We start from the raw sequence: 27,210 nt of genomic DNA, 5'->3' as shown, positions 1-27,210 counted from the left end.
AGAAAATTTTCCTAACAGGGTTGACTAAAAAGACAGAGAGTAGAAATCAGTAGCAGGGGGGCAGTGGGAGCATCAAGAGAAGAGAAGAGGAGAGGAGAGAGATAGAGGGGGGAGGAGAGAGAAGGGAAAGGGGTGGAAGAGAGGAGAGGGAGGGGTGGAGGAGAGGGAAAATGGGAGGGCACCAAAAATAGGAAAATTTGAGGATCAATTCAGGAGAGGTTTAACATGTTGGTAATCGATATTAGTAAAACAGAACACAGAAAATGGAGGGAAAGAAATTATAAAAGGATTAAGATGATGTTCTAGAATTGAAAGACATGAGTTTTTGTCTTCCCTGCTATAAGCTTTCTCAAAGGTGTGTTGGTCCCTGGTCATCTGTATTTAAGAGTGAGCCACTAAAATACCAACTGGGAGCTTTTGGTAGAGAGTGGGCCTTTTGTACTGGTTTGGATCACCAGTGAGATCATTGGGCAGATTATTTAGTTATTTTGTTGCAGCCCCTAAATGTCAGTATTTGCAGACTATTATTCTTGGGTTGTCAGTTTCTCCAGAGACATCTTTAAACTCCTGCCTGGGTAGGTAAAGCTTGCTGTGGCTCCAGCAGGGTGAGAGGCCCAAGGAGTCTCACTGTGGCACATGTAGACTTGACTTAAGTACCTGTTTCCAGTAAGGTAGGGGACTTACTCCCATCTTCAGCTGAGTTTGGTTTCAAAGTCTAAATTCTTTTTGGTTCACTTCCCATCTTCTGTGGGGGCAGGAAGGGGATTGAAGCAGGGGGAGGGAGCAGGATCTGGGAGTGTCGGTGATCTCTCCAAAGACTTCCAGCCATTTCCTTAGCTGTCAGCCCAGCTCCCTCACGCCCTCCTTCAGGGTGACTGGTGCTTCTAATTTCTGAGCCTTTCAGGGATTCTGCTGAGAGACTCTGCTTGTTCCTTTCTGGCCCCTGCCTCACAGATTTCTTAGCAGGGCGGAGAAAGCCAAAACCCGAGACAGTTCTCATTTGTTTTCCTTCCAGCGTGTTTGTGACAACTCCTCTTCTTCATATCATTTCTGATCCTCTCTGTCCTGTGAGTTTACAAATTTTTTTTTTTTGAGTTTACAATTTTTTTTTTTAAAAGATTACCGCTTTATATCTTTTTTTTTTTTAAATTTATTTATTTATTTACTTATGGCTGTGTTGGGTCTTCGTTTCTGTGTGAGGGCTTTCTCTAGTTGCGGCAAGCGGGGGCCACTCTTCATCGTGGTGCGCGGGCCTCTCACTATCGCGGCCTCTCTTGTTGCGGAGCACAGGCTCCAGACGCGCAGGCTCAGTAATTGTGGCTCACGGGCCCAGTTGCTCCGCAGCATGTGGGATCTTCCCAGACCAGGGCCCAAACCCGTGTCCCCTGCATTGGCAGGCAGACTCTCAACCACTGCGCCACCAGGGAAGCCCCGAGTTTACAATTTTTAAACTTCGTTTTGCTTTACTTTTTAGTAAGACTTCATGAAGAAATAGAGGTAAATGTATGTGTAAACCCTGACTTTAAAGAATTCATTCATTGGGTCACTTGAATGGCATGCATCCTACAGGCCCAGTACATGCTACTGTTGCTGCTGGAGGTCCCGTAGTGCACAGAACAGACAAACGTCCTTGCCCTCACGAAGTTTAAATGCTAGTAGTGAAGACAGACACTAATCAAGATAAATAAAGGTATATTATGTTAGGTAGTGAGACAGGTGAAGGAGAAAAATTTCACAAGGGCATGGGGTAGGAAATATTATATGGAAAACTGTAATCTTTTTAGGTAGATGGCCATGGGAGGCTTCATTGAGAAGGAGTCCTTGGAGTAAAGACCTGAAGAGGTGAGGGAGCTGATTGTGCAGATGTTTGGGGGAAGAACAGTGCAGGCAGAAGGAGGAGTGAAAACAAAGGCCCTAAGGCAGCAGTGTGCCCTGCAGGTTAGAGGAACATCAAGGAGGGCCAGTGTGGCTGGATCACACTGTAGGGACTGGCTTTTATCCTGAATGAGGTTGGAGGGTTTTGAGCAGAGGTATGATGTGGTCTGACTAACCTTGTGTATGACAGAGCCACCGTGGCTGCTGTAGTGAGAAGAGTCTGTGGGGGGCAAGGGCTGACGCGGGAGAAGCTATTGCAATATTGTAAGCCACATGGAAGTTGTGAGTGGTTGGATTTTGGGTTTGCTAATGAATTGGGATAAGAAATGTGAGAGAGAGGAATAGTCAAGATTATTTTAAGGTTCATGACTCCTGCGGGCTTTTGAAACTGTAGAATTTTGGTCTCATATAAGTACTGTTCAGTCTGTTAAATGAATTATTTGCTATAGAATAGCCATAGAAATACTTTATGTAATATTGCCTTACAAACCATAACTCTTCTTTTTTAAAGCTCTTCACAGAATATGGTCGTCTGGCGATGGATGAAATTTTCCAAAAACCCTTCCAGGTAGAATATTAACTATAAATTTAAGTCATATCTTTGTTTTAGTTCAGAGATGAGCAAACTACAATCCACAGGCCAGATCTGGCCAGCTGCCTGCTTTCATATGACCTGTGAGTTAGGAATGTTCTTTTTTACATTTTTAAATGGTTGAAAAAAATCGAAAGAGGAATAATATTTCATGACATGTGTAAATTATTTGAAATTTAAATGTCAGTGTCCACAGTGAAAGTTTTATTGGAACACAGACAGCTACACTCATTTGTATTGTCCATGGGTGCTTCTTGCTACAGCAGCCTGAAATATTTACTCTGTGGCCCTTTACGGAAAGTTTTGCTGACCTCTGCTTTAGCTAATTGTTTTATGAGGGTAAGAATGCATAGTAACCTCAGTAGATTAGAGGATCTCTAAGTATTATTGTTTTTAGTTTTCTTTTCCTTTCTGATGTTAAAAGTAGATATCATTTTATGAGTAGCTAGTGCCATATGTTTTTCTTGTGCTCCACCACATTCCTCATACTTGTGTTTCGAGCAGAGCCCCGAATTTAACATTTTCTCATCAGTCTCTTCCTATTAACCCATGAGAACAAAAATATCAGATGGGATATTGACCTCACATATGGTTTATACATGTTCTGCTAGTGTTTATAAGGTTTTTAAGACATTACAGAGTTGATAAATCCTTTAGCACATTTTCTTGCCCCCTTTGAAGAAGCTGGCATTATGCAAAGAAGTATTTGAATGGTTATTTTGAAAATACATTTATGCAGTATTATAATACATTCTGCTGTCTTTCTAAATAGACACTGATGTTTCTGGTTCGAGACTGGAGTTTCCCTTATGAATACAACTATGGACTACAGGGAGGAATGTCGTTTTTGGAAAAGCGTCTACAGGTAAATAGAAATATAATCTTCTGAGGAATTACCTAAAGTAGTGATAACTTTCTCATTTGCCTTTAGCTATTGTATTTAAAGCACATCATGGAAAATTACCCTGTGTGTTGAACACTCCGGAATATTAGCACACAATAATATTATTCATGGTAAGATTAGAGAACCCATGTATATAACTCACAGGGATTGGAGAGCAGAGCCCCGTGCAAAAGCCCAAGCTTTGACTGCAATTTCCGTTTCACATTTTACACGTGGGTCCATATGTGCCTTTTGTTTCTGGTGTGGATACAAACAGGCTTCAAAACGCAGAAGTCGGGATTCCCTGGTGGCGCAGTGGTTGAGAATCCGCCTGCCAGTGCAGGGGACACAGGTTCGATCCCTGGTCTGGGAAGATCCCGCATGCCACGGAGCAGCTAAGCCCGTGCACCACAACTACTGAGCCTGCGCTTAGAGCCTACGAGCCACAACTAGTGAGCCCACGTGCCACAACTACTGAAGCTCGCGCGCCTAGAGCCCATGCTCTGCAACAAGAGAAGCCCGGGAACTGCAAGGAAGAGTAACCCCCACTCGCAGCAACCAGAGAAAAAGCCTGCGCTCAGCAACGAAGACCCAACGCAGCCAGAAACAATAAATAAATAAAATAAAAATAATAAAATAAATAAATTTATTAAAAAAACAAAAACAAAAAAACACAGGAGGCCTCTGTCAATCACTGCTAATTGGTTAGACCCTGCTTCATGCCCACAAACCTTCCCTTATTCTTCCTAAGTCTTGTGCAATACTCTTTTTTAAGAAACTCTTTAGTTGCTGTTCTTTGATAGCTCTAGGAGCCAAGCCATGGTTAATCGATTTTGTGCATTTATTGCTTCTTAGGGTTCTGAGTTTTCTCACTGGATAACACCTAGGCCACTACGATCCATTAGAATTGGGAAGTTTTTCCTTTGTCATATACTAGTGGTTGCTGGTGAGGAAAATCAAATGGTCTTTTGTAAATTGTCGGCCTTTATTGGCAGGTGAAAGAACATCAACATGAAGAAATTCAGAATGTCCGAAATCACATTCACTCATGTTTCTCCAGTGTCACCTGTTTTCTGCTACCGCATCCAGGGCTCCAGGTCGCCACAAGCCCTGACTTTGATGGCAAAGTGAAAGGTGTGTTTCAAATGATGTTATTTTATACATGTGATTTTATGTTGGGAATTAAATAGTGACCAGAAAATATCAATTGTGAATAGTAAATGCTAAGAGAAATAGTATGTTCTCTTAGAAAGAACAGTATTTAGAATCTAGTTCAGTTTTTGCTCCTGCCTTACTGTGACCATAGTTTCTCCATCTGGAATGGTTGTGGTAATACCCATTAATGATCTTTCTAAGAGAGATGTTATGATTACTGGTTTACAAGAGATAAAAGTGCTAAAAAAGGGAAAACTTATCATTAGCTCATTTTTATGATGTAAAATTAAATTCCCAAAGGTAGCATGATGCACGGCATGGCTATTGTTTTCGTCTTATTTGTGATTATAGCAAAACTTGATGCTGGGTCATGAGTTAATATCAGGAAGTGCTGACTAGATGGTAGCTTAGAGAAATCAGAGGGGGGACACTTGGGTTCCATTACCTTATTTTTGTTCCTTTTTCACTGAGACCTTGAGTCATTTAATGGCGAGTCCTCAGTTTACACATGTGTTAAACTAAGTGCTTTTGTTTATAAACTTATCTGAGCTTCTTAGGTTCCGAGTAAAGTAGAAATAATAATAGCTGCCGTTTTTAGAGGCCAGCTGTGTTCCCAACTGTCAGTCTCTCCAGGCTGCTATGACAAAATACCATTGACTGGGTAGTTGATAAGCAACAGAAATTCATTTCTCACAGTTCTGGAGGCTGGAAATCCAAGATCCGAGTGCCAGCATGGTTGGGTGAGGGTTCTCTTTCTGGTCTCAAGAGTTCTGATTGTAGGATCTCTTTCATAGGAGCACTAATCCCATTCTTGAGGGCTTCACCTTCGTGACCTAATCACCTCCCAAAGCCCCCACCTACTAATACCATCACCTTTAGGGGTTAGGATTTCAACCATATGAGTTTTAGGGGCACACAGACATTCAGACAATAGCACCAGCACTGTGCTCGTTACTTTTATACTTTATGTTCCCAGTAATTCCATGGAGTTGGTATTTCCTTTATCTTAAAAATGAAGAAGCTGGCTTAGGAAAGTTAAGCAACTTGCTCAAAGTACTCAGCTAGTAAGTAGTGGGGCAGAGATTCACATCCCCGTCCTTCTTGCCTCAAAGCCTTACTGTGCTAAACTAGAAGTTCTGTTACATTGGGGAAGTCATTTAGAGGATATATACTGTTTAGTTAGTAGGAGAACTTGCCTTTTGAAGTGGGAATTTTTCATAGCCTCATATTAAACGTAAAATGCATCTTTTTCAGTTTATTTGGCTCAGTTGATTCAAGAAAGTTAATATGCTTGTCCAACCTAAGATTTACATTCCAGCTGGTCTTAATATTGCAAAAGAAACCGAGTTTGAGAGACTTACCTTTACCTTCTATTTGTCACCTGTGTGATATTTTTATGTGTTTGGCAGCTTTCCTGAGCAGGAAACTTCCACAGCCTGTTGGTTGGCAATTCAGAAATCCAAGGTTGGGGCCTGGCTTTGCAGAGAAATCTGCTTAGGCAACACTTTGTGAGTTAGGTAGGAGAGAAAGTTGAGTGTGTAGGTGATGTGTTCTTTTAGGGTTATAACGTTCCATTATTAGACATACTTTTACCAAACCTAAGCTCTGGTTTGTTCATCACTGGTAGGGAAGATGTCCAGTGGAATTCTTTTTTTTTTTTTAAGTACTTGATTTTCATTTGAATGAAAAAAATTCATTCATTCATTCATTCATTCATGCTGCACCAGGTCTTAGTTGCAGCATGCGAACTCTGGTTGTGGCATGCATGCGAGATCTAGTTCCCCAACCAGGGATCGAACCTGGGTCTCCTGCATTGGGAGTGCAGAGTCTTACCCACTGGGCCACCAGGGAAGGCCCCCAGTGGAATTCTTAACTGAGGATGTTTAGGAGAGGGTGGGTTAGAATGACTCTTCATGCCTTTCCTCTTGTCTTAGGGTGGTCTCAGGTTATCGGGCATAAACATGCAGAATGACATTCCTCTGTATTATTAAACATTTAAATATTTCAGAACATTCTTTTTTTTTCTTTTTTTAAAAAATTTATTTATTTTTGGCTGTGTTGGGTCTTCGTTGCTGTGCGTGGGCTTTCTCTAGTTGCGGGGAGCGCGGGCTACTCTTTGTTGCGGTGCACGGGCTTCTCATTGTGGTGGCTTCTCTTGTTGCAGAGCACGGGCTCTAGGCACGCAGGCTTCAGTAGTTGCGGCACGCAGGCTCAGTAGTTGTGGCTCACAGGCTCTAGAGTGCAGGCTCAGTAGTTGTGGCACATGGGTTTACTTGCTCCGTGGCATGTGGGATCTTCCCGGACCAGGGATTGAACTCGTGTCCCCTGCGTTGGCATGCAGATTCTCAACCACTGAGCCACCAGGGAAGCCCCCAGAACATTCTGTTTTAAAATTCATTTTTATCATGGTATTCCAGGAAATAGGAAGAGCTTTTTAAAGTTCTGTAACCCTGACTTTTGAAATTTTGTATTGCAATACAATATGTAATGCATATTGTAATACAATATGCATATTGTATTAGTTTCTTAGGAGTGCTGTAACAAAGTGCCACAAACGGGGTGGCTTAAGAAAAGAAATTCATTCCCTAACAGCTCAGGAGACCAGAATTCCGAAAATAAGGTGTTGGCAGGGTAGATTCCTTCTGGAGGCTCTGAGGGAGAATCTGTCCTGTGTTTCTCTTGGTGGTTTCTGGCAATCCTTGGCATTCCTTGGCTTTTAGTTTCAGCATTCTGATGTTCTGTCTCTGGTGGTCACATGGCCACCTTCTCTCGGTGTTCTCTCTTCGTACAAGGACACTGCTCTTTGAATTTAGGTCCCACCCATATCCAGTATGATCTCAACTTAACTAATTACATCTGTAAAGACTCTATTTTTAAATAAGGTCCCATTCTGAGATTCCAGTGGACATGCATTTTAGGCGGGGGACACTGCTCAACCCCATACACATATTTACAGATATGAAGGGTTTATCACTAAATATTAAGTGTGCTAAGTTTCGTATTTTATTTATAAAATAAGGAATAAATTCTCTATAAGCAAACTTTAGTCTCATAATTATGTACTATTTGCTTCCCCAATGCATGATTGAACTATAAAACACATTTATAGGGTTAAAAATTTTCCTTTGCTACATGAAAAGGCAAGTCCCAAAGGAAAAAATACAAATGGTTAAGACATATTCATGAAAATATGTGTTGCATAACAGTAATCAAGAAAGTACAAGTGTATTGGTACACAGTCTTTATGTGACAGTATCAACATTTTAAATGTTCACGTCTTTTGATCCACTATTTCACTTTTAGGAGATTACCCTAAGGGACTGTCCATATGTAAGTAGATAAAAATATGTGGACAAGAATAATACTACTGTGGCATTATTATTATAATAGTGAATAATTGGAAACAACCCAAATATGTATTTTTGAGGAATTGGTTAAATTATGGTATATCACACAAAGGAATGAAAAGAAGTCATTTAAAAGATAAGATAGATAAATGGATCTATTTGTATTTATATAGAAAGTTATTCATGATATGTTATTAAATGTAAAAAGATTGCAGAGTAGCATATATTGTAAGATCCTAAAAATATGTACATATAAGGATGTTTTTAAAAGGAAAGATTTGAAAAATAAACATTTCCTTTTTTATTTCACTTTAAAAGTATGTTAATATTAGTTTGCCCTGGGACTTCCCTGGCGGTACAGTGGTTGAGAATCTGCCTTCCAATGCAGGGGATGCGGGTTCGATCCCTGGTTGGGGAACTAAGATCCCACACGCTGCGGGGCAACTAAGCCCCTGTGCCCCAGCTACTGAGCCTGCGCGCCACAACTAGGGAGCCCATGCGCTGCAGTGAAAGATCCCGTATGCTGCAGCAAAGATCCTGTGTGCTGCAACTAAGACCCGAGCAGCCAAATAAATAAATAAATAGTAAATAAATTTAAAAAAAAAAAAACACCTTAGAAAAAAAAATATTAGTTTGCCCTTGTGTGTCTATTTAGGGAACTATAGTCATTAGGAGGATTGTTCATGAAGAATTCTTCTTAGCTCTGCAAACATGTATGTACTTTTTAGCTTTGGAGTTGGGTAGTTTGTAATTTTAGGGAACCTTTTAAACAAGATATTGAAGGGTTTTGAGTGAAGAGTAAATTTAGGATGCTATATTGCAAATAGTAGGTGACTTGTGAATATTTGGCAAGTGCTTGATTGAGAACCACATAAACTTCATTGTGGGGGGGGATCTTTAAGTAGAGCTGATACATTTCTCAGAGTTAGAAAAATACCTAGACATTTCAATATATTTTCTCAAGTATATTCTTGTACAATGACTTGGTTGAGGTTCTGCAGCCCCGCCCCATATAACCTGGGCAAGACACCATTAGCCTGAGAATGTTTACGGTTTAATCCAGAAGAGGATCTTCATGTAGTTTCTGTAGGACATTTAAATTTATTAAGACTACATTCTGAAGCTATTTTCCTGCAAATGTTCCCCTAAGTACTTTAGGGATTGTTTTAGTGGTTTTATTTTATTTTTTTTTAAAAAGAATAACCATTTATTCAGAGGTGAACACCTGCCAGACAGTTTTGGTATAATCAGTGCTAAGCTGCTGTTCCTACAATAGTTAGCTAGGAGATGAGCTCATTTTTGAGACTCCTTTTCATCCGACACAGGACGACTGTCTTCACCATAAAGAAAACTGTCTTCCTTTTTACTAGGGCAGAGAGACCTAATACAGTAACTACTGAATTGTTTAGAAATTAAACAGAAGAGATTGTAGGGAGCAGTCTTCTTGGATGCCATGAGATACTGAGATTGTCTCAGTCGTGAGAGGGTTCTTGTCTGTTCTGAGTCTAAAACTCATATTTTGGTACAGCCTTCATAGAAACATTAATAGCTGAGGGTCTATGAAATCTGGGTAAAAACATGGATAATACAGTCTGTGGTGTCTAGATCCTGCTGCGTCTTTTGTGAAATAATTGCTGAAGCTCTCATTCTTTCAGTGTGATGAACGTTGAAACCATAAAAAAAATTTTTTTTTCTGAATAGGTAATGCACTCACATGTTTAAAATCCCAGAAAAGATTAAGAAGTAAGTATTTAGTAAAAAGTCTCTCTTCCATTTTTGTAGGCTTCCAGAGTTTCTTTTAGTATATGCAAAGCAAATATAAATATACACGGGATAGCATTTTATGTATCCTATGTGTTTTTCACTCCAAGGTTATAAAGAATTTGTCCCACTTTTTTTTCTTGAAATTTTGCGGTTCCATTTTTTTTTTTTTTTTAATAGCTACTTTTATTTTTTTTTATTTATTTATTATTTTTTTTGGCTGTGCTGGGTCTTCGGTTCGTGCGAGGGCTTTCTCTAGCTGCGGCAAGCGGGGGCCACTCTTCGTCTCGGTGCGGAGACCGCTCTTCATCGCGGTGCGCGGGCCTTTCACCATCGCGGCCCCTCCCGTTGCGGGGCACAGGCTCCAGACGCGCAGGCTCAGCAGTTGTGGCTCACGGGCCCAGCCGCTCCGCGGCATGTGGGATCCTCCCAGACCAGGGCTCGAACCCGTGTCCCCTGCACCAGCAGGCAGACTCTCAACCACTGCGCCACCAGGGAAGCCCTCCTTTTTCACATTATAATTTATGATCCAGTTTGGATCCAGCTTATTTTCTGAGTGGGCACCTATTTGTTTCAACACTATTTGTTGAATAGTCCAACTTTCCCCCACTGGTTGAAATGTCACCTTTATCAAATGTTAAGGCTACTAATCAATGTGTAATATAGGGATCAATCCCTTTTTAAAGTTGATATAGGCCATATTTTGGCGCCATCCTGCAAAGACTATAGAATTAAGAGTATTTAGATGGAGATTGGTACCCATTTACTTAGGTAGGACATTGAAAAACTTAAAAAATTTTTTGATGTCAAGAGATCTTATGATTGATTAGTTATTTAAGATGGGGTGGAAATCAGTGATTAGAAGTATATGTTACTATTTAGAGAAAAATCTCATGTAGATTTCAATTTAGGAGCCATAAATAAATTCTAATTATAAAATTTAAAGCATGGGGGAAAAGTAAATTTTATTAGACCTCTGGAATTGGGGAAGGACTCATTAAAATTAGAAAGAATAAAAGAAATTATCAAGGAAAAGTGCTGTAGTTTTAAATACATAATAATTAATCTTATGCATATTTACAAAAAGGCAAACAAACTGGAGAAAATATTTTAGTTATCATGGTACACATAAGGATAACATATTTATTTACTTGCTGAAGAGTGACTGTATTCTAAGATAAGGCCCTAATAAATAGTTCACTGAAAAGGAAATCAGCTGATGAACAAATATGGGAGAAAGTTTGGCCTAACTAGTAATAAAAGAAATAAAAGCAAATTAAAATAATGACCTACCATTAAATTTTTAAATATGCTATTAGCTATCCAAAAGAAAGCATAAGTATTACATGTAAGAAAGGATACACGTAATGTATATATGTAAGGTATGAAACATCACTTAATGAACATCATCAACCCACTACCCAACTTACTATCTAGAACTGGAATTGGCAAACTTTTTCTGTAATGGACTAAATAGTAAATATTGTAGACTTTGTGGGCCTTACAACTACTCAGCTCTGCTGTTGTAGCAAGAAAGCAGCCATAGACAGTTGTATTAATGAATGTACATGGTTGTATTCCAATAAACTTTCTTTACAAATATAGTTAGCAGGTCGTATTTGGCCCAAGGGCTGTAGCTTTCCAGAACTACAGAACATTACAAGTACTATTTCTATACCTGTATGCTTCTTCCCATCTCCCTGCCTCTCCACAGAAATACCACTATTGTAAATTTTGCTTTTCTGTCCTTGAATTTAAAAAAAGTTATTACTTGTGTTTGGTTTCACTTAACAGTCTATTGCTAAGTTTCTTTAATTTTGAACTTTATAAAAATATAATATGTGACCAACTTGAATTTTTACTGAGCATTTTATTTTTAAGGTATCTGTATTATTGCATGTAGTTGTATTTCATTCAGTTTCATTGTAGTATAATAGTGCCTTCTGTGAATATAACAGTTTATTCTCAATGGTTTTCTCCAGTTTTTTTTGCTGTTATGAACAAGTGCTGCCTATGAACATTCTTGTATGTGTGGATATATGGGAATTTCCCAAGGGTATGTGCTTAAAAGCGGGATTGATGGATATTGGAATATGTAATATAGCTTCACCTTTACTAGATAATGCCAAATTGTTTTCCAAAGTTCTTGTTCCAGTTTATAGTCCCTTCATCAGTGTATATAAAAATTCCCATTGATCCATATCCTTGGCAGCACTTGGTATTATCAGACATCTTAGTTTTGCTAAATTAGTGATATAAAATATCTCATTGTGATCTTAAATTGCATTTCCCTGATTACTAATGGGATTGAATATCTTTTCATGTATTTATTTCCATTCATGTTTCCTTTCCTTTGAAATTCCTGTTGTCCAGTTTTAATTGGGTTGTCTTTCTCTGCACTGTAAAGATCCTGTATGTCTACTTTAAGATATGAGCCTTGGGCTTCCCTGGTGGCACAGTGGTTAAGAATCCACCTGCCAATGCAGGGGACACGGGTTCGAGCCCTGGTCCGGGAAGATCCCACATGCCGCGGAGCAACTAATCCCGTGCGCCACAACTACTGAGCCTGCGCTCTAGATCCCGCGAGCCACAACTACTGAGCCTGTGAGCCACAACTACTGAAGCCCGCACCTAGAGCCTGTGCTCTGCGACAAGAGAAGCCACCGCAATGAGAAGCCCACGTAACATAACAAAGAGTAGCCCCCACTCTCTGCAACTAGAGAAAGCCCGCGCCCAGCAATGAACATCCAATGCAGCCTAAAATAAATAAATGAAATAAGTAAATTTATTAAAAAAAAAAAAAGATATGAGCCTTGTTGGTTATGCATTGCAGGTATCTTCTCCCATCCTGTGTCTTGCCTTTTCTTTTTTTTAGTAGTAGGGTCTTAGTTTTAATGTGGTCGAATTCATTCACCTTTGATTTTATGTAGTACTTTTTAAGTCTTGTTTTAGAAAATCCTTTCCTTTCTCTACACACACACACATGCATACAAACACTCTTAAATTTTGTCTTTCATATTTGTGTTTAGTCGACTGGGAATTAATTTTTGTGTATGTGAGGTGGAGATCCGTTTTCTATTTTTGTACATAGATGCCAATACTTTTGACATCATTGATTGAATACTCTGTTTTTCCTGTTGTTTTGCAATTTCTGTTATGTTTAAAAAAATCCTTTTATAAATGCATGGGTCAGATTCTAGGCTCTTAATTCTGTCCCACTGGTCATTTTGTCCAGCTCTGTGCCATTACTACATTATCATAATTACTGTTATTTTATAATAAGAGTTGATATCTGGTAGAACGATTCCCTCCCTTTTTTACCTGTAGTCATCTTCAGGAGTGTCTTAATTATGCTTTAGTCTTTGCTCTTCTGTGTAAGTTTTGGAATCAGTTTATCAAGTTTATTAATGTCTCTGTTTGGTTTTTGATTGGAATTGCATTGGATCTATAAATTGGTCTGATGGGGATTGGCATGTATTTATGACAATGGGAAGGTATTCTTATCCTGAACAGAGTAATCTCTCTCCATTTATTTAGGTTTTTTAGTTTCTTTATGAAGAATATAAAAACTTGATTAAGGTCTTATACATGTTTTGTTAGATTTATTTTAGAAGTTTCCTTAGAAGTTAGACATCTTAAAAATTATTTTTCCTAATTATGCTAGTATGTTGAAATGCATTTGATTTTTCTATATGATAAATTCACCCATCTTGCTAAACTCTCATTATTGCTAGTAATATATCTGTAAATATTAGGTATTATCTACGTAATTTATGGAGAATGGAGTTTTTGCTTTTTTCCACATCGGATTTTATATTTTTAAATTTTGTTCTTGACTTGTAGGTCTAGGACTCCAGTACAGTGTTGAATAGAAGCAATGATAATAGGCATCTTCATCTTGTTTCTGATTTTAAAGGGAATGCGTCTAACATTTTACCATTATTGTTTGCAGTAGGTTTTTAGTATATATCCATTTTAAACTAAGGAAGTTCCCTTCCATTCCCATTTTGCCAAAAATATTTTAAAAATTATATATTGGTATTGTATTTTGTCACATGTTTCTTCTGCATTTATTGAAATGAACATGTGGTTTTTCTGCTTTAGTCTGTTAATGTGGTGAATGATACAGATGTTTCTAATGCTAAACTAAACCACTTTTGCGTTTCTGGGATAAATGGGTCCTGATATATTATCTTTTTTCTTTCTTTTTAAAATAAGTATCTGTCGCTGGATTTGATTTCCTGATAATTTGCATGGAATTTTGGTATCTAAGTTTATGAGCAAGATTGGTCTATAATTTTCTGGTCACAAATGCCGTTGTCTGGTTTTGGCATACTGGTCTCACCCTTTCTCCTCACCCTGTTTTCTGGAAGAGTTCACATCACATTAAGGTGTTTAAAAGTGGTAGAAGAAACCTCTGAAACTCCTCAGGTCTGTGTGTGTGTGTGAATATTTTTCACTGTTGATTCAGTTAAACTCATTATCTTCAGTTTTAGTCATTAGTTTTTTAGTTTTCTTTCCGTTTTTAATATAAGATTATTTATTTACGTATTGATTGATTGATTGATTGATTGCTGTGTTGAGTCTTCATTGCTGTGCGCGGGCTTTCTCTAGTTGCAGTGAGCGGGGGCTACTCTGTTCGTTGCGGTGCGCAGGCTTCTCATTGTGGTGGCTTCTCTTGTGGAGCATGGGCTCTAGGTGCGTGGGCCCAGTAGTTGTGGCTTGTGGGCTCTGTTGCACAGGCTCAGTAGCTGTGGTGCACGGGCTTATTTGCTCTGTGGCATGTGGGATCATCTGGGACCAGGGCTCAAACCCGTGTCCCCTGCATTGGCAGGCGGATTCTTAACCACTGTGCCACCAGGGAAGTCCCAATGTAAGATTTTAAGGCTTGTCAATTTCTCTTAGTGCAGTTTAGATGGTTGGTGTTAGGTGACAGTTGCATTATCATTCACTTCTAAATATGTAGTATTTGATTTCTTTTATGGTTTCTTTGACCTATGTGTTATTTAGAAGTATGAGTTGTAACTTCCAAATGGTAGGTGAAGTAAAAAACTTTAAATTTAATTCTCTGCTACTTAAGCTTTTGGTGATGCGTTTATTGACACATTTTATCGAATACTTTGATAGTGTTTGAATGCTATGACACTGAGTCTTAAACATTGCTGATATGTATTTTATGACCTAGACTTTTTATACATGTTCCATATGTGCTTGAGCACAGTGGACATTTGTTTAATTTTGGGGTATAAGGTTCATTTTTATCTCTAAATCATACTTGTTAATTATGTTCATTTAAAAATCTTCACTAATTTTTGTCTCCTTGAGTATCAATAACATATATGTATTGATGTTCCACTGTTTTTGGTGGATTTGTCAGTGCTCCCTTTTGTTTCTGTCACATATTTTGAGGCTATTTTAATAAAGTTTTGAATTGATACATCTTTTTGGTACATTGAGGCCTATATAGTAGCGCTCTTTATCCCTACTACCCTTTTTTGTTGTTGTTTGAGCTTTTTATCTTTATTAATAGGCTATTCTAGCTTTGTTTCCTTAGTATTTGTCTGTATATCTTTTTCTGTCATGTTCAACCTCTCTGTGACTGTATGTTTTAGGTGTGTGTGTCTCTTGTAAACAGCATATACGTGGATTTAACAAAAATGCAATTTGATAACCTCTGTTTTTTTAATTGGTGGGTTTAGTCCATTTTCTGATTTCTGAAATATTTGGTTTTAGAGCTACCATCTTGCCTTTTGGTTTCTATTAGTTTTACTCTTTCTATGCTTTTTTCCCTCTCCTATTTGTCTTTTTAAAACAAATTGTGTTAGTTTTCTTATTCCAGTCCCGTCCTCTTATAGAAGTTATACCACCCATAAAAATTCTTTCAGTTGTTAACCTTGAAACTTTACCACATGTACTTATTTAAAATGTAAAAGAAATAACTTAATCTACCTTCCTGAACAATACAGAGCTTACAAACAGATTAACCTGATTACCTTCCTCCAACTAGTGTTTCAGTTTGTTTTCTTTTTAACCTCATCAATTATTGTCATTATTACTATATAAGATAATATTTGTTTAGCTTTCTTACATTTTTAAAAGAATTTCTTTGTTATCACTTTCTTGTCCTGCACACCTTCCTTCTGGAAACATTTTCCTTCTTTCAGAAGGTTTTGCCGTGTGGCAGTTTTAACTTGTTATATGTGTTATTTCTTTCTATTAACTGCCTTGTTATATGCTGTGGTTTCTGAAGCTGTGGATTCATGTACTTCATCAGTTCTAGAGAATTCTCAACCATCATCCCTTCTCTTATTGCCTCTGATTCACTCTCCTTCATCTCCCAGGACTCCTGTTAGACATATATTAAATAATCTTATTCTGTCTTCCATATCTTAATTTTCTTCCTTATTTCCCATCATCATCTCTCTGTGCTGCTCTTTGGTACATTATTCAGATCTCTTTTCCTCCAGAGGAGATCTGTGTTTGCTCCTTTGGGGAGCTAGGGGCTTACCCACCTGGGACCATTCCAGCCCCATTTCATGATCCAACTTAATTTAGGAGTTATTTTTGCCCAAAGTTTGTCACCGCATTGCAGTGAATGGCCTCAAATGAGCCACAGCTTCGCATGTACTTAGCTCAGTGCTCTGGTTTCAGCTCACTGCTTACCTGCTCAGCCCCTTGCAGCTCTCTTTTACTTCGAAGTCTACACTGTAATGGAATATATTGTGTGCAGGATCTTGTTAGGAAGAAGGTCCCTTCAGATTCTCTAGTCTTTAGTACTGTCAGAAGCAGAAGCTGCAAGATAGGGACTTCCCTGGTGGTGCAGTGGTTAAGAATCCGCCTGCCAATGCAGGGGACATGGGTTCAAGCCCTGGTCTGGGAAGATCCCACATGCCGCGGAGCAACTAAGCCAGTGTGCCACAGCTACTGAGCCCGCATGCCACAACTACTGAAGCCCGTGTGCCTAGAGCCCGTGCTCCACAACAAGAGAAGCCACCGCAATGCGAAGCCTGCGCACCACAATGAAGAGTAGCCCCTGCTTGCCTCAACTAGAGAAAGCCCAGGCAGCAATGAAGACCCAGTGCAGCCAAAACATAAATAAATTAAAAACAAAACAAAGCAAAACTGCAAGATACTATTTTTCACCAATCAAGTCAGTAAAAGTTTTAAAAACAATAAAAATCTCGGTGTGTTCAGAGTAGTAAACAAGTCTTCTCCTACATTGGTGGTAGGGGTATAAATGGGTACAGTCTTCTACAGAAGCAGTTTAGCAATATATAAGAGCCTTAAAAAGGAAGGAGGATATTTTAAATGTTAATTGTGATTGTCTGATGGTGGGCTTTATGTATGGTTGTTTTTTTAAAAATAGTTTTGAATGTTTTCCAGGAGTCTACATTGTTGTCACATACCTAGTAATTTCTCTTAGTTGACCCTATAATCTAAGGAGGTAAAAGTAACCTGAAGTTTTTTCTATGGAGATTTTTATGGTGATATTTGTAGTTGGAAAAATTTATAAACCACTTTGTTTTATTCACTATGCTATCCCCAACTCTTACAGCAATGCCTGCCACAAAAGGGTGCCCCAAAACTGTTGAATGAATAAATAAGAATGTCTCAATTTTGTAAATTTGGGTTATGGACTGTTGAAAGAGTTCCTATCTTGATGTGGGGTCCCATCTACTTTCTTTTCAGTTGATAGTCTGAATTAGTTGGGAACCTAGGAAGAAGTTGGACCATATAAATCAGATTCCTTGCATTTTCATAGTTGGGCCAGCGAATTCTCACTTTTAGGAAAGAGCTCTATTTAATGGTTCTCCTGAACCCTCTGTGAGAACTTTGTAGAAGCTGTCACTTTCCCTGAGATAGTAGCCTTTGCCCTTTGGGGTGGCCCAGAGGGCCTCTCTGAGGAGATAATAGAAAATACATATCATGGGGTCCAGGTGCTTTTACTTCCTTTAACATTAGAAAATGAACAAAAATAAAGCACGTGGATGAATAGTGAAATCTAATGGATTTAAGGGGGAGAGTGAGGGTACAGCAAAGGCCTGGCTTGGGAGAACCTGAGGGGTTGATACTTGATTTTCTTGAAGACCTGTTAATGAAATTCTTTAAAAAGTGAAATTTCTTGAAAGTCTAGGGAGTAGACTGAATCTCCCAGAATGGAAAGCAGGGTAGGGATATTCTGCATATTCTATTCTGGACTAGAGAGGACTTAATACTGCAGAAGGGAAGGAGACAATACAGGTACATGAGAACAGAAACCCGTCAGCAATCTGGTCATTGTCAGCAAGTGTCAGACTCACAGTCTGGGACCCCCGCCCCTGTCTTTCAGCTAGCAAACGTTAGAACAACTAGATAGAGTGTGAAGATTGTGCGTTATGCTCCCCTTGGTTGGATAAATCTGTTGGGTTTATTGTTTCCTTTTTCTTGGTCCTGTGAACAGATATTGCCAGTGAATTCAAAGAGCAGTTACAGACACTGATACCATATGTATTAAACCCAGCTAACTTAATGGAAAAGGAGATCAATGGCTCAAAAGTCACCTGTCGGGGGCTATTGGAATATTTTAAGGTAAATGTGGGTTTTAATTATTAAAATGTTTGACTTTTGGTTAAACTGATCTAGGTTATAAACTAACTTGGTTTCAATATTTTAAAGCCTGGGGGAAAGTTTCAAGGGGGAGATGGTGAGAGGCGTTTTGAGAGACTCCAGTGTCCTCCCAGGAGTGGGCCACTGGGTGGCAGTATCGGTCTAAGAACCAAATGGATGTTGTTTGCACTCTCTTAGAGGAGTAATTACTGTGGCTAAAGGAAGATTGTTCCTCAAGGAAGATGGTGTGGACAGGAGGTGGTTAGGAAGTTGCTGTGAGTAGGAGGAGACGGCACCTAGATGTGACACGACTACCTCAAGGCGGATGGTCACTCTGCCCACAGGTAGTGGTGAGGCCAGTGTGCGTGGGGAGCCTGGTGGGAGTCCTAGACTTGTGCTGCTTTGAGAATATTTTCAGTTAACTAAAAAATGCTAACATGCACTCAGAGGTGTGCTGTGTTTTTGCTAATTCCTGGGTGTTGATCTAGGTCTTTAGGAAAATGCAATTGTATGGTCACTGTTTCTAAAAATTAAAGTCCAGTTAAATATGACAGAATGCCATTTTTCATAATTGTTTTTATGTTTATATTCTAAGGCATATATTAAAATTTACCAAGGAGAAGATCTGCCTCACCCCAAATCCATGCTTCAGGTAAGCAGTTCTTTGGCATCCTAAATGATATCCTTTGATTACTTGAGTTGACCCGTATACAGTAAGCAGAGTCCTTTAAGAAGAGAGAATGCTGTTGGTTCCCCCCCTTTTTATTATGCTGAGGTCCGTTCATGTTTAGCACATTTTCCAGCAGTGTGACTCCCTTCCGGTTTTCTCGTCTGTATTCATGCTGGTGAAGTTAGAACAGAATGGCTTCTTGCTGGGCCTGGTCTTCCCCCAAAACATACTGTGGAAAACAGTGTTTTATTATTCCCAGGTTAAACATACCCAGTTCTGTTAGACAAATCATTTCCTGTTACCTGTTGTCTCTTTTCATAGAACATGTCCGATGTATCTAAATATTTCCTGTTTACTAATCAGGTTTTTAATTTGCAAATAGTTTTATTTCCAACATTTTGATATTTCCAAGATGTCATTTTGTTAAAACATATAATTTCTGACTTTCATGTGCTGAAGATAAGGCCATTTATTGCCAATCTTTATTTCTTTTATTTATTTATTTATTTAAGTACTTTTGGCCGCGTTGGGTCTTTGTTGCTGCACGAGGGTTTTCTCTACTTGTGCGGCGAGCGGGGGCTACTCTTCGTTGCGGTGCACGGGCTCCTCATTGCAGTGGCTTCTCTTGTTGTGCAGCACAGGCTCTAGGCACGTGGGCTTCAGTAGTTGTGGTGCATGGGCTCAGTAGTTGTGGCTCATGGGCTCTAGAGCGCAGGCTCAGTAGTTGTGGCGCATGGACTTAGTTGCTCTGTGGCATGTGGGATCTTCCCGCACCAGGGATCAAACCCGTGTCCCCTGCATTGGCAGGTGGATTCTTAACCACTGCGCCACCAGGGAAACCCCAAATGTTTATTTCTTTAGTAGGATAACATTTTCACAAAGGGAGCTAGAGATTGGGATTGATGTTGTAAAGATAAATTTTTCCTCTTCTTTTCTGTGTTACATCTATTTTTTAACACATAAAATCGAAGCAAAGGAAATACTTTCAGAGGTTTAATTTTATGATAAAGATTCTTATGTATGAGAACATTTTTTGGCAGAAAATTTGGCAGAAAAGATGTATTTTAATTCATAAATTGGGCTATATGGAAAGCTGAAAAACAGAAGAATAATAAAGAAGGGGGAATGGGGAATAGGGTGAGAGAAAATTTTTACTTGGTTATTTGTGGAGGAATATTAAAAGAGAAAGGATTTACGGTTTATGCTTTCATTTCTTAAAAGGCCACTGCTGAAGCCAACAATTTAGCAGCTGCAGCCTCTGCCAAGGACATGTACTATAACAACATGGAAGAGGTAGGTGTGCTGGGCAGTTGTCTTATTCTGAAATATCTATAACTGGGCATGTTGCTGACTTCAGGAGTCCAAACTTGATCCCGTTTAGTGTATCTTATGATGATGAGGCAACATTCAGGTCTTCCTGCTTATTGGGGCCTTTTAATTATGGCCCTTTCTAAGCAAGGCTTTCTTACAGTGTCACTGCTCTCACTAATCAATATCACCCTGGTTACTAAGTGTGCTTTTCTGAGGAATTGAAGCCAGACCTCTATTGGTCTTGGTCATCATTTTAAAGTTAATTTCTAATATCTTAAAATATTCTAAGCTTTTCAGTGTTTTCACTTGTTTTATTTGGCATTTGTTTTTGAAGGGTTCTTCACCCTTCACATTGTGTCTTTATTCTTTTTAGGTTTCTGGGGGCGACAAACCTTATTTGTCTCCAGACATTCTAGAGGAGAAGCACTGTGAATTCAAAGAACTTGCTCTGGACCATTTTAAGAAGATAAAAAAGATGGGTGGGAAGGATTTTAGCCTTCGTTACCAGCAGGAGCTGGAGGAGGAGATCAAGGAACTCTATGAGAACTTCTGCAAGCACAATGGTAGCAAGAATGTCTTCAGCACCTTCCGAACCCCTGCAGTGCTCTTCACAGGCATTGTGGCTTTGTACATAGCCTCAGGCCTCACTGGCTTTATTGGTCTTGAGGTGGTGGCCCAGCTGTTCAACTGTATGGTTGGACTGCTGTTAATAGCGCTTCTCACCTGGGGGTACATCAGGTACTCTGGTCAGTATCGTGAGCTGGGCGGTGCTATCGATTCTGGTGCAGCATATGTATTAGAGCAGGTAAGTGGTGCCAGCTGAGCAGGCTGACGGTTGGTAATGGACAGATATTTGTGCTTTTATTGTAAAATATCTCCATTTGGAAGAGTTCAATAGTGAAAGAAGGCATGAGAAACTTCCCCTGGCCATTTTTTTTTTTCTAATAGGCCTTACGTTTTATTATCCTTCTTTAGGATATTAATGTTTATTTGTAATATTTTGTTTCCATGTTTAAAAACTGCTCTTTAATGCAAAAAAATTTCCAACTTAACATATGTTGTGTTCTTCATGGGAAACTTTTAACTGCGTGTTCATCAGACATAATTCCTGTGTGAGTCTCTCCCCCATCCAAGGTTAGTTTGCTTCACTGAAAGTCACAAGCTATGAAAAATATGAACTTAACAAACTGTTCTATTTTGAGACCTACTAATGGATGGCATGTCTTTCACTTAAATCATTCAGTAAGCCAGTGGCTTTTGACATTGACATGATCTCTAGGTTTATAGATCCTTGAGACTCGGCTTTCTCTCTCTGAGTAGCAGGAACATATCAGTTAAGTTAGAAGCTTGTGGTAAAGCCAGGAGAGCTGCCCACCCCATTCCAGTAAGGTAGCAAAGGCTCAGCTGACGGACTCTCTGGGGAGTTAGCAGCTGCCACAGGCTCCCCGACCCCTGCATTTTCATTCCCTTATTTTCTATAACATACTAACAGTGTAGACAGAGATTTTCGAAAGTTTGTCTCCAATGGCTTACTCTTTTGATGCTGTGCTGTATTTTATTAACTGACATGTTGAATAAATGGACTTTTGCAGGCCACTTCTCACGTTGGTAATTCCACTCAGGCTGCTGTGAGGGACGCAGTTGTTGGGAGGCCATCCTTGGATAAAAAAGCTCAGTAGCATCTTGACAAGAGGATCCAACAAGACCCCGGCCAGCCCCTTCTGATTTCTGGGCTTCTGCCACGGCCACAGGTCCAGGTCCCAAGGAACGCAGACCTGGGACCATCTGGGAAGAGCTGAAACATGGCACTAATAAATGAACAGACCTTTCCTGTGGTTTCAAATTCTTAAACACACTTCCATTTCTCTTGGAAGCATTTCTTTTCCTTGCTGGTGTAGATCCAAGCCTATGTCTGTCTTCTTATTACTCTCTGCTTTGTGCACTTTATGGGGAAAAAGCTAAAAGAAAAAATGGAAATGCGGTTTTGTCCTATATGTGCCATTTAGTGCCTTTTAAGGTTGAATCCATGCTTTTGAGGACACAATAGGGAGGGGATTGAGGATAACCACATGAAAGATGCTGTTTTGGTGAATTATCAGTTCTTTTGTCCCTTACTCTTTTGAAAAGGATTTTTTTTTTTAAAGTTTACAAAACTTGCAAAAGCTTCAGAACTAAAGACTGACTAAAAATGATGCCATTACACTTTTAAAGTCTTACAATATTAGAGAATTGTTTTTGCCACATAGTATGGAAAAATTATATCGTATTTAACTCTACTGTACACTGAAATTTAAGGTCTGTTTCCTGACAGTCTGGCAGTTTTGTTAGAACATATTCTGTTTTTTTTTTTGCCTTCATTCATTCCTATAGCTTCTTTCTAGAAAAGAGACAAACGTGGCTTGAGAAACCAGAGCAGCTTGTAATAAAAGGAATGAGCTTTCATACTTTAAGAAAAAAGCTTGAGTTTAAATGAACCATGTGACCTCTGATAAGTCATTTGAACTTGTGCCTTGGTCAGATTCACTGATTGTAGGTTTATATACATGTATGTATTATACATAACTCACACACAATTGTCATTTGAGAGTTTTTGTTTTTTAGAGTTCTGTATGAGAACAGATCTTTATCAAGGATTAGAGGAAAGACATTTACCAAACATACTGCCTTTAACTGACATCCTATTTCATGTGGTTTAGCAGTAAATCAGGTCTTTATCCACAATGTTTATTTGCATTCTCCTATTCACTGTCTAATGTTTTTAATAATGGAGCTAAAACTGTCAGTTTTATTTAGTGAATCATCCCTTATTTAACTTTATACATGACTAGTCTGGTAGCTTTAAAATAGCTTTGGCTTAGTAAGGACCAAAGTCCCACCCAAATATGGACATATAATATCTAGAAGTATCTAAGAATTCTTCATTTACCTTGATCATGTGATAAAAAATTTTATCAGTTGCCTTTTCCTTTGGTTTTATAATGGTGAATTGTTGTGGATTTTAAAACTTCATAAAACTTGCCTGCAGGTATTTATATAAACATTCAGGTATGTGAGCCTTAATTCTTAAGATAATTTAACTTTTGCTGTGGGAGGGAGGGAGGTAGGGAGGTTTAGGCAAATTCTGAGTGTAAATTCTTTATACACGAAGTATGAATGGAAGGTAGAAAAAGTCTCTTCTAGCATGTAATCTCTTTGTCAAAGAATATTTCTCTTGACTGTTTTAACACTTTACCACTCAAGTATTTTTACAAGTTATGAATTAATTCCAAGTGTTTTATGTATTTTTTCATATTTACATACCATCTTGCCCTGAAGTTCTTGCTATTTTATTCAACCGTGGTTAAATTTTAGAAAAATTCCAGCTTGTCCTAAAAACTGTTTACTTGCATATCAGTGATACTTAGCTTTATTATCAATAAATTAAAAGCTTAGTTTTAAAATTTTGGTGCATTTTCAGGTGGCCTCTCATCTTCCTGAAGGTTGATACTTATTTGCTAAAGGCCTTACAGATGTTGAGATACTTAGCTTTTAATGCATTTGTATAAGCACATTTATAGATTTCAGAAATATTGTCTAGAATTATCCTACTTTTAATGGTGAGAAAAGGATGCTGTGTTTAAATTTTATTTTAATACTAAAATATTAGATTTTTTAAAATAAAAAATATATGATGTATGATTTAATGAAATCTTAGAATTTAGTTACTGTTTAAATCCACCATTTTTGTTTTGATCTTAAAGGAATAACTTTGTTTAATTACTGGGGAACCCTTATTTTTTTGTCTTTATCAGTTAACTTATTCTGCCTCTGGAAATTGTTTATAAAATTTTCTCAGTGAGGATTTTTATGAGTTTCCTTTGGCCTCATTTTTTTTTAACAGAAAATTGATGATTTTATGTCAGCTTTTCCAATAAAAGGTACATTCTCATTGCTGGCTATAAATAGTCCTGGGGAGGTTTATAACCAGGTTGAAAAGAATGTCTTTTACCCCATATCTCCCCTCAGCCGTTAGTTTGTGGGTCAGGGACATTACTTAGGACTAAGTTTTTGCTTGGTGTTTGTTGCTCTGCCACTCCTGCCTTCCCATGCAAGCATTTTTAATTTGCACATTCCAAACAGTATATGGGGCACATTCCTATTAACATATAAAAGGTTTTCAGAATTTTCTATGAAAAGACTTCATTTTAGGAGAGGTTACATATTGTTAAGTTTTTTGTTTTCTTAATACTTCCAGTTAGCTTCTAAGTAAAAATAATAGAATCAAAATTTCGATTGTTTCACTGAGGTGTGTAGACAAAATGAGGGAAAACGATCATGTATGGTGATAAAACATCCTTAGAGTCATAACCTTATTTTAGCAGTATACCAACAGATCTGTTTGTCCCGCAGAGGTTTATATAGTAAGAGCTACTTCATACTTGGTAGAGTTGCCTGTGAGTATTGTTTTTGTTTTACCTGGTTTTTCTTTTTTTTTCTCTTTCATGAAGTAAAATGCTTTATGCGAACAAACAGACAAACTGCCTTGTACTGGCAGTGCGTTTCTTTAACAGGTCATACCCAGCGTTCCACCTGGCTTATGAAAATGGTGTCTTGGATAGGGTGAGTTTGGATGAGTGTGTACGTATGCATGAGTTACAGAGAAATTAAGTAGTTGATTTAAGTCCAGGCAAAAGTGATTAAAAAACAGTTTTACTTTTCCCTAGAGTATTTTTTTTAAAAATAATGTAACTTATATGGACATCTTCATAGAACTATTGAAATGTAATTTAGGATTATTTAGGATGGCTGCCATCTAATGTCGCAAACATGGGCTGCATCATTCTGGCTTACCTTTAGATCCAACAAAATTTCAGTCAAGAATAAGGGCATAATGAAGACAAGCTTCAGTTACTAAAACACAAACTGTTTGTGTAGGTGGTGTTTTAAAATGACATTCAAAAGCCGATTTGTAAGAGACCATTTTGCATTTGAATTGTTTTCCTTCTGTTAAGTCCTATTGTAGCTATGTTTTGGATAGTGGTTCTCGTCTATCTTGAAGTGCATAAAACTTACCCCTGGGAGGCATATTTTAAAAAATTCAAATTCCCAACTTTATACCCAGGGATTGCCTCAGTGGTCTGGGTCTGGGTTGTGGCCCTGGAATCACCACTTTTAAAAACAGCATCACAGGTGGTTCAGAGACCACAGCGAGAGAGACTGCTCAGAGGGATGGGAAAGTGCAATTCAGTATTGTCTGGAGGCAAGTGGATGGCTTTTGCCTGAGGTTCAGAATAGGTGGTCTACTGCCAGATACAATCACTGAGAGTTTACAGTGTTCGGAGTAATAAGGATGCCTTTAGTCTAGAGGATTATCTAAGTTCTGTGAAAATGTTTTTCTAGATTAGGAAGCCCTAGTGCCTTCTCTGAGAAATGAATGTACAAGTATCCTATTTACTAACGGGTGTAATTAGGGTTAAAAAAAAAAAACTATTTTGAAAGTTGTTTTTCTTTTAAAAAGCAAAATTCAGCACTGTGACTTGAACCTCTAAATCTTTTATGCACAGAAAACCTTAAGCCTAAGTAAAAATGAACAAAAAGGAAGGAGAAGATCCTAACTCTGAAAATTAGCCACAAAATAGGCCTTACCAGGGACTTTCAAGATAGATCTAAGGGCAGAAAGATTTTAGAAGAAATTTTTCTTCCTGGGAAAGGAATTTCAGGTGCCAGAACTAAAATTTAAATGTAGTGTTTTATGATCAAGGGAAGGTTGCATTTGATTCCCAAAGTTTCCAATTTAGATGAATAAATGCTCTCATGGACTTAAGCCTTAAAGGAGTTAATATTAATTTTGAGCATATATAGAATTTCCTCTCCGATTTCTTTTTCTTCAAAAAAAAATGATTTGTTCAAAGCACTTTCTTTCTCCTAGACCCTTTTTGAATGGCTTTAAAATTTAATATACTTTTTAAAAAGTGCAATGGATTAGATTATGCTATTAGTGTATTAAAAGCATGTTTCTGTTTCTTAGTTCTAAGGTCATTTAATGGAATAAAGATCACAGCACCATGTTACTTGTGTTTCTTCTTTCTCTGTTCTTTAACATGGGAGGATCTGTGAAGTACATTTGGGCTTGGCAAAGCAAATAGGATCTCTGAGGGGATGAAAACTTGGGTCAAAGGCGGCAGTGGTAACGTGGTTTGAGTCAGCTTTCTCTGTCCTGCAAAACAATACTGAACTAGTATCTTACTAGCATAATGCTGGAGCAAGCTGTGCTGTTGGAGGTATTGGGTAAAATGGAGCTAACTGGTTAGTGGTTCCTTGTTGGGAGTGGGGTGAGGTAAAGAAAGCTCTACTGAAAGCTTTCCCTTTCACTGACGACCTTGGAGGCAATGGGGAAGTTGGTTTGAACTTCTCAAATATTGACTAATCACTTTACATACCCAATTTAGCCCTACAATAAAAAGATTTATTTCCTAGTTTGAAACATACACTGGGTGGGGTCAGTAGCCTCCATCCATCCATCCATCCATCCATTCATCCATCCATCCATCCATCCATCCATTCATCCATCCATCCATCCATTCATCCATCCATCCATCCATCCATCCATCCATCCATCCATCCATCCATCCATCCATCCATCCATCCATCCATCCATCCATTCATCCATCCATCCATCCATTCACCCATCCATCCATCCATCCATCCATCCATTCATCCATCCATCCATCCATTCATCCATCCATCCACCCATTTATCCATCCATCCATCCATCCATCCATCCATCCCTGATCTTACCAGGCTGGGTGTTGCACTGAGTTCATCGCAGTTTAGTAGGGAAGGGGCAAACTCACAAGTAGATGTGATACGAAGAGTATGGGGAGTGATGATTCCTCCATCAGGCTGGGGGGAAGGAAGGACCAGGGTGGGAAAAGTGGTCATGTGTGTGTGGGGAGACGTCAAGCAAACTGTGGCTTGTCTTTGGTGCATTGGCATTGTTGCCTTTGATGACCATAAACAGTTTGCCAAAGATAAGTCCAACTCTAACTAG

At 38.6% G+C, this 27,210-nt stretch overlaps 1 protein-coding gene across 1 annotated transcript in view; it reads left to right on the top strand.

Annotated features, from left to right (window-relative positions):
- The window catches only part of ATL3 (atlastin GTPase 3), a 56,886-nt gene extending 30,661 nt beyond the window's left edge, over nt 1-26,225 (top strand). Inside the window, exons 6-13 of the mRNA XM_036860561.1 lie at nt 2,387-2,443; nt 3,240-3,332; nt 4,346-4,484; nt 18,054-18,181; nt 18,795-18,851; nt 20,091-20,162; nt 20,554-20,985; nt 21,773-26,225. Coding sequence (XP_036716456.1) covers nt 2,387-2,443; nt 3,240-3,332; nt 4,346-4,484; nt 18,054-18,181; nt 18,795-18,851; nt 20,091-20,162; nt 20,554-20,985; nt 21,773-21,859 — 1,065 coding nt within the window. The 3' untranslated portion in view covers nt 21,860-26,225. The remainder of the gene's footprint in view (nt 1-2,386; nt 2,444-3,239; nt 3,333-4,345; nt 4,485-18,053; nt 18,182-18,794; nt 18,852-20,090; nt 20,163-20,553; nt 20,986-21,772) is intronic.
- Nucleotides 26,226-27,210: the final 985 nt, after the last annotated feature.

This window comes from Balaenoptera musculus, chromosome 8 (genome assembly GCF_009873245.2).
Source record: "Balaenoptera musculus isolate JJ_BM4_2016_0621 chromosome 8, mBalMus1.pri.v3, whole genome shotgun sequence".
Taxonomy (NCBI): domain Eukaryota; kingdom Metazoa; phylum Chordata; class Mammalia; order Artiodactyla; family Balaenopteridae; genus Balaenoptera; species Balaenoptera musculus.
Note: the sequence above shows the minus strand (reverse complement) of the source record. Positions and strands in the feature narration are given on the sequence as shown.